Genomic DNA, 8,376 nt, shown 5'->3' on the forward strand with positions numbered 1-8,376 from the left:
CACACAATAATTGCCCAGAAGGCAATGGAAAATCCATGGAGAGGAAATTATAGAGCTAGGGTTTGGCTCTAAACAGGCAAACAGTTGAGAGGTGCTGGGCCTGTAGAAGTTCCCATCGCATCAACTGACTGTCCGTTAGATGTTCTTGGATGGTTCTGATGATTGGAAAATACAGAACAGTTAATTAAAGGTTTCTTTTTTGACCTCCAAAATTAATTCTTGTACTGGAAAAAAAACTGAATTAGGTTATTTGTGAGTTCAGTTCTTGTAGTTAATAAAAATACAGTCACTGCCTGGCGTGGTGGCGCATGCCTTTAATCCCAGCACTTGGGAGGCAGAGGCAGGCGGATCTCTGTGAGTTCGAGGCCAGCCTGGTCTACATAGTGAGTTCCAGGACAGCTGGGGCTACAGAGAGACACTGTCTCAAAAAGGCCAAAAAAATAAAAAAAAAAAATACAGTCACATTTTAAGAAGAAAATACCTTCAGTTTTCTTCCCATCTGTGGAATTTATTCAGATATTTAAAAATAACATAGCAATGGTCCTTGCCTTCCTTCATCCAGTGTCCATTTTAACTGGTAAAATTTAACCCCTTTGATGCTTTTCTGTTCAAAATTCCTCCCACTTTGTAGCTATTGCCAAAGAGATCATCACTTGGTATTGGTCCTCGAGTATTTTCCCAAAGTACCATTTCATAGTGAAAAGCCTTGAGGTGATATTATTTGTTGTGGAACCTTTAAATGAAATTTTCTCCACACCTTTAATTAGCTTCCAATCACCAACCTTTTATTGAGAAACTGGTCTAATGGTCATTAACACATCCGTGACTCAGCTGTGGATAATTTTCATTTTTAACATTCTCTGTTTCCCAATGGGATAACTTTTATAAGGAGTTGCATCATTTGGTAGGGCTTTCTCACAACCCCTAACTTGAAATTTTGAGATTTTGCTGAAGATGGCCTGTGCTTACTTAGGCTTACCCTTTAGGGACTGAAGACTCCACTTTCTGGTGAGGAGTCTGAGATTATCTCTCTTGTTCCTTCCAATCCTAAAATTCTGGGTTTGGTCAGGATCAGTGATTAGAAACTGTTCTTGCAGAAGCAGGGGAATGCTATATTTTCTCCTGTCTTTTGGTGGTATCTTGAGTTGGGGAGTCCTGAGAACAACTGTTCTGCAGAGTTCCATCTCCAGGGTAAAAAGTAGATGGAAGTGTGGAAGGAAGGCAATGTAAGGGTTCAGGTATGCAGCAGCCATGCCCCCTCACCAAGAGGGCCTCACAGTTCCACAAGACAAGTCAAAAGCAGACTTTTCTCCTCTGTTTGGCCAACATAGCAGGCTTCCCCTTTGATCTCTAAAGGGGATTTTACAAGTCCTTCTCTCCTGCTCCCGCTCCCCCATCTTTAAAAAATATATCTTCCTGCCTTCTGCAACCCCCCCCCCCCCCAACACAGCAGGCCTCCCCTTTGATCTCTAAAGGGGGCAGGTTTTAATAGTCCCTCCCCCCACCTAACTTTTAAAACTAATATATCTTCCCACTTTCTGAGTCCTCCCAGAAGCCTCCCCCTATAAAAGACCCCAGCTCACGACCCTGGGACAGATATTTTCCCTGCCTTGCCGAGAAAGGAATCTGTCCCATGTGTTTCTTTGCTAATAAACTCTATTCTGCTGGAGTTTTATCTGTGTCCTGGTGCTTTCTCCCGATCAACCAGATTCATCCATGGCTTCTTCATCTATCAGGCAACCCTTTCCAGAAAGAGGAAATTCATTCCTGCTGATTTGTGCAGTCTCTTCACCTAGGGATTTTCACCTAGAGAATTGTCATACAGAATAGAATTTACATGACTATTTGCCCAGTTCTTGCTGAACCAGTGGTAGCATCATTCTAGATGCTCAGAAGAGAAGTCCATCAACTGATGCTTCTGTGAATTAGGGCTGGCTTCATAGCCAGAACTCAAGAAGAGCAGCAAGACCAACTTGCAATATCCTAATCAATTTCACAATTAAAGGCACCTTTAACTATATATCCATTGTCAATTTCATAACATCCATTTAGAGCCCTAGCATATTAATCACATTAAATTTATAATTCCATGTTTCCCTAAAATATTAACTGTGGTAAACCCTGTTTTTACAGAAAGTTTCCATTTTTCATAGTTTTCACAATGAGTATGAGTTGTTTTAAGAATCATGAAACAAATACTACAGAAATTGATGCATTTGTATTGTTAGCATTTTATGGTATAGGCCTACTTAAACAGAACACAGACAAAAATCACTCCCCTAAGTGCTATAGAATAGATTGAATATGATCTGAAGATGCAATAGGCCTCTTGGGAAAAGCCAGTGGCCACCTCAGAGTAGTCACAGTACTCAAAGTAGTGCAGACAGGGAAACAGTGATACCAGATTACTGGAATCACGAGAAGCTTTCCATTGGGAAAAATAGTTCAACAGCCAATTTGACTAATTTTATCTCCTTTGACCAAGTAAGGCTCAAATGACTTCCCAAATCAACCTAGTTGGTGCATTAATTATAGTGAATTTCAGTTTGGCTTTAAACCATGTATGAAGGTAAACTCGATTTTTTAGCCATATATAGGTCATGCTAAATTACTCACTTCACTCTAATGTCATCATGGATATTACCACACCTTTCCCTCTGAGAAAAATATCAATGATTGCTTATGATTTGGAGTGATTTTGAAGTAGAAACCATCCCTTCAGGCTCTGTCCATTGTACTCCTTCCTTTATGAACTCTGGTTCCTGACTCAAATTGCTTGGCAGTGAGGATCTAGAATTTCTAGCCCCATCAAGGTCTTGTGGATTTCTGGTCCCAGGTATGGTAGGCCATCAAGAACATACTGATGGTAGTTGACATTTTTCCTACAGTCAGCAAAATGAAAATATATCCTAACCTCCTTATACAGAAAGGGGAAAGAGAGGCAGAGGTAGAACAATCTCCTCCCTATCCCCAAGGCCAAGGGCAGAAACTCTCAAAGAACAAAGCTCACCAAAGGCCAAGACTGGAATTTTGCAAGTCCAGTGATGCAAACAGCCAAGGCCAGAGACTGGGATTTCTCAGATTATATCTCAAAGATTTTAAAAGAGCCATGTGAGTGCTGCTAGGCTATGAGATAAACAAATAAATAGTACTAATAACACCACACAAAGCTGAAGCAAATGGCCTCCTCTTTGCCCTTCAGCTTCCCAGCTGAGGATTATAATCTTCTGCCTTCCTCATTTCATAAACGATTTTAACTGGCGAGCTGTTAAAAAGCTATCAGTATGGCTGGTGTCACTTGTTTATCCTCTACTGTGAGCATAAGTACATGCTGTAGTCAATTAAGTGCTTGGTGAATAAAAATTTTAAGGAGCACTAATAATAATAATAAAAAAATCCCATCAATTACGTGTGCTCCACTGAATACAGGGTTGCTTAACAAAAAATGTCCCAAACATATGTTCATCATGGATCACAGCAGCCTGGGACTGGTGGTTTTATTTATGCATGTAGAGTCTGAGACAGAGCAAAGATGAACAGTTAGCTGTGATGAGCCTCTTACAGTGATTCTCTGTTACTTGCAGGCTACAGCACATTTGCCCCATTGAAAGCAGACCAGGCAGCACCCACAGCCAGGCTGAGTTCCCACTCCGAGCCCTGCAGTTTAAGAGAGGCCTGCTGCACGAATTCCGGAAGGGCAACTCTTCTAAGGAGCAGGTTCGCCTCCATGACCTGGTCCAGCAGCTCCCCAAAGCCATCATCATTGGAGTGAGGAAAGGGGGCACAAGGGCCCTGCTAGAGATGCTGAACCTCCATCCAGCAGTGGTCAAAGCTTCTCAAGAGATCCACTTTTTTGACAATGATGAGAATTATGCCAAGGGCATTGAGTGGTACAGGAAAAAGATGCCTTTTTCTTACCCTCAGCAAATCACGATCGAAAAGAGTCCGGCATATTTTATCACGGAGGAGGTTCCGGAAAGGATTTACAAAATGAATTCATCCATCAAGCTGTTGGTCATTGTCAGGGAGCCAACCACAAGAGCTATTTCTGATTACACTCAGGTGCTAGAAGGGAAGGAGAGGAAGAACAAAACGTACTACAAGTTTGAGAAACTGGCCATAGACCCTAATACCTGTGAAGTGAACACAAAATATAAGGCGGTAAGAACCAGCATCTACACCAAACACCTGGAACGGTGGTTGAAGTACTTTCCCATTGAGCAATTTCACATCGTGGATGGAGACCGCCTAATCACCGAACCTCTGCCGGAACTTCAGCTCGTGGAGAAGTTTCTAAATCTTCCTCCAAGAATAAGTCAATACAATTTATATTTCAATGCTACCAGAGGGTTTTACTGTTTGCGATTTAACATTATCTTTAATAAGTGCCTGGCTGGCAGCAAGGGGCGCATTCATCCAGAGGTGGACCCCTCTGTCATTACCAAATTGCGCAAATTCTTTCATCCTTTCAATCAAAAATTTTACCAGATCACTGGGAGGACATTAAACTGGCCCTAAAATAGACCGCCATACAACACTATGTGTTGTGCCTGGAGACATGCCATCTGTTCTCTAGATTAAAATATGCACTTTTCCTAGACACAGCTATCCAACTCATTTTTCCATGTATACTTGTACATACAGTGTGTGACCAAATATAAGTAAGTTCTTTTTCTACCAAAATTTACAAAAATAATAATAATAAATTGCTGTCACCATACTTGCATCTTTAAGCTATTTACAAAAAAAAGAAGAGATGGTGGTACTGGGGAAAGACACTTCGCTCTTCTCAGAGTCAGTCTTCCTTTGATTCAGAATTTGTCACCTGCCATTTTCATAGGTTTAAGCCAAAAGATGAATGTGTGAAAACGTACCAATGGCTATAAAGCTTCAGGAAGCAAAGGATTCAGTTACATATTTTTTTCAGTTACATATTTTTTTGCCCCTAAGGGAAAGCTGGCTCTTTATTCAGAGGGTGAATTGGTGCCATGAAAACAGAATATGCAGAATATGCTATTTTCTTATTATTTAAAGAATGTCTTAGTTCATAAAACTGACACTGTCCCAAAGGTCCTGTGGTGACTTTGCACTATTGTTTTCTCCTAGTCATTTGTAGCATGTCAATCACACATCCAAGAGTCAAGTCCTTTGACTTCCATGTTGTATGTCAACAAAGAGAAATGTCATGTACATAGTGTAAATTGTTGTAAATACTGGTTTCACACTAAGTAATTCTATTTTGTAAACTGAATATGGCTATTTAATTTATTGTGAAAATTAAATTTATTGTGGTATTTAAAATGGAATGGATTAAAATTACTCTATGTGCAACTTTTCTTAAAAACTCATTTTGTTTCATGTGCTCCCTGCTCATTTCTGGAATGGAGGCTGTTTGTGTCCTTCTGAGGGCACTTGGAGTGATTCACTTCATCATCGGGTTTCCAAACCCTCTGAAGATGTATTTATAGTGAGGTTGAGTGTGGGTTTTTTTGTTTTGTTTTATTTTTTAAATCTCAGCCATCTGGAAATCAAGTAAGAATGGTCACCTCAAAAAACCCTAATGCAGCTCTGCCTACAAGTCTGTAAGTGGTAATTTACTTGCAGGGGCTGCTGTGCCAGAGAGAGGCAGGAATACATTAACAGAATAAAGACACAGAAGAATCATAGTTTTATTTGAAACTAATCAGAGTTGGGCCAGGCAAAAATTAAATAAAATAAGGTTATAAAACATGTATGGTCTCTGGACTGAGAGCTGCTGGGACTTTACAAATGGATACAAGTTCTCAGAACGCTCTTTCACATGAAAAATACCTTAATCTGCTCTGAAGTAATCAAACTGCATAGTGTTGCTGTGAGCAACATAAGCGGATGGCTCGTATTTCCACCCAGAGAAATTAATGCTGAATGGGGTGCCCACTCACATCAGATGTTCTACCAGGCTTCAATCCAATTTAAGAAAAGGATGAAAGAGGCGTAACAGCAACAAGTGGATTATTTGCATTCATAGCTGCTTATCCAGTAGAAAATGTCTGAGATGCTTCTCTTCAACATCACATTGAGAGTGTCCAGAGAATCAGCAAACTACAGTAATCCCCCTTGCTGCAGTAAGTGATGGTTTTCTCTTACCCTGTCCAATGATTTGATGACAAAGTTACTAAATAAGTAGCCCTTTCCCCTCCAATGTCAGTATAGATGGCCTCTCAGACCACAGCTTTGGCCATCACCTCTTCTGTCTAAATGAGCACGACACTCCTCCCCCAGCGTGACACGGGCTAGATGGACCCTTGTGTAGGCTGGCCAGCAGCTCTTCTCTGTGCAATGACTCTAGAGGATGGGTCTGAGATCTAGATGAAGGTCACTTCTCTCCTGGGCCAGTGTAAAGAGCTTGGCTTCATATTTCCCTGTACCTCAACTCTTAGCTAACCAGAGTAAACACTCTGATTATTACATTAATGCTAATCACTGGATTAGCATTAATCTTAAACAAGTATTCCTAGAGCACGCTACAGCTAATATAGAAATCTATACCAGCAACTGTTTGGATTATGCCTCATGAGAACGTTGGTGTTTCAAAGATTCAGTATCAGGCAATAAATCGAAATTTCTTAGTACTAATGTGTTACATTACACATTTTTCTTCTTTATTTCTAATTATATATTGACATGAATGGTTGTACATAGATGGCATACAAAATGATGTCATGATTTTGTAGTACAGTGTGGAATGATTAAATTAAGCTAATTGACATATCCATCACCTCAAATTCTTCCTATTTGTATGACAAAAATGTTAGAAATTTACTTAGTGATATTATAATATGCAATATTTAAGTTCCAGTTATGTTCAGTATGCTATGCTTGATCTGAAAAACAAAAAAGACATATAAAGGTTTTAAACACTACAGAGGGTATATTATCACAATTCTAAGATTTCAGTTGACTTTTATATTCTTAGCTTTAACTCAATAAGTCAGCATATGTTCTGCTGAAGCGAACACACGCCATCGTATTCAGAAAACCAAAACATACCATGATTTCCAGTTGTTCCACTGCCTAAATGAGTGGATTCAAAGTTAAGGGATTCATATGGCAGAACTTTGGGGTAGCACGTTTCACTTCACTGAGAAAGCAGTTACAGCCAGTACTGAGTAAGCCAGGTGGAAAGAAAAAAATTTAATGTGACTTAATGGCATACTTCCACTGGGGACGCAAAGGCTCCTTGCTTAGAAAAATGTTTCCTGTTGTCATCAGACAAGCAGCAAGCCTCTAGAGAAATCCTCAGCTCATTACAGTTGCTCCACTGGGGCACTCTTTAACGAGTTACTGCTTTTACATCACAAACACCTTGCATTTCTTCCGGAGACTTGGCAGCACCCTACAGCTTTGTCAAATAGTTTCATCTGAAAAGAGAAAAGGGTGTTTGAGCAATGGTGACATTTCTGATAGATCATAAAGATGAACTGGACCATTTTACAATCCAAGGAATTCCATTTATAATTATATGAACAATCCAAGAAGAGACAAGGAAGCTCGCAAACCTGAAGATTGGCTTCTTCAAATTCCAAGTCCACCACCTACGCACCTGAAACCACCACACAAAAATCCACAGTTGACCTGGAACTCGGGAGGCAGGGGCAGGCGATCTCTGTGAGATCGAGGCCAGTCTGGTCTCCATAGCCAGTTTCAGGACAGTTGTGGCAACAGGGAGACCCTGTCTCAAAAAGACCAAAAAAAGAAAAAGAAAAGTCCACAGTTGACTCATGTACTAACTTTTCCTACTAATTGCAGTATGAGTACAAGAGATATCTAAGATACATTGAGCCATAGTTAATGTAAGGTAAATGGCTTGTAAATCCCTCATTTAAGTGTGATCTTAGATTTAGTACACTAATAGTGATGAACTAGAGAGAGCAGTCATTTGTCAGGCAGGATGCCATGCACAGGGCCAATGAGTCCTGAGGAACGTGGTCCAGGGTGCTACCCCTGACATAATGACCATCCTGGGAGGCAAGCGCAGAGATTAGGAGAATCTACCTAAGACATTTGACACATTACTACTAAAGGAAGGTGGGGACCAGGGACAAACGCAGTCTACATTTCAACCCTGCTGACAAGCTTTAGCTTTGTCCAATTAGCTACTTGCCAAGCCAGATTGCCTTTGCAAGCCTAATGTGAGGATTCTGCAGGGATGAAGAATTCCCAATGATCATAATATCTTCCTGCTGAAGTTTTTTGTGCTGTTTTCCACATACTCAGCAGCTCTTTCCCACTAAGGAGAATAGTCTACAGTTTAAGCAAAACAAAAAACTTCGCAGAAACCATTCCTCTTAAAAATAACTAAATACAGCAAAATCTTAGCAATGTGGGATAGCAGGA

The 8,376-nt window shown here is 40.4% G+C and overlaps 1 protein-coding gene across 1 annotated transcript in view; it reads left to right on the top strand.

Moving 5' to 3' along the window:
- Positions 1–5,251, top strand: part of Hs3st5 (heparan sulfate-glucosamine 3-sulfotransferase 5) — a 197,389-nt gene extending 192,138 nt beyond the window's left edge. Inside the window, exon 4 of the mRNA XM_008832663.2 lies at positions 3,585–5,251. Coding sequence (XP_008830885.1) covers positions 3,585–4,518 — 934 coding nt within the window. The 3' untranslated portion in view covers positions 4,519–5,251. The remainder of the gene's footprint in view (positions 1–3,584) is intronic.
- Positions 5,252–8,376: the final 3,125 nt, after the last annotated feature.

This window comes from Nannospalax galili, unplaced genomic scaffold, assembly GCF_000622305.1.
Source record: "Nannospalax galili isolate Female #2095 unplaced genomic scaffold, S.galili_v1.0 scaffold55, whole genome shotgun sequence".
NCBI lineage: Eukaryota > Metazoa > Chordata > Mammalia > Rodentia > Spalacidae > Nannospalax > Nannospalax galili.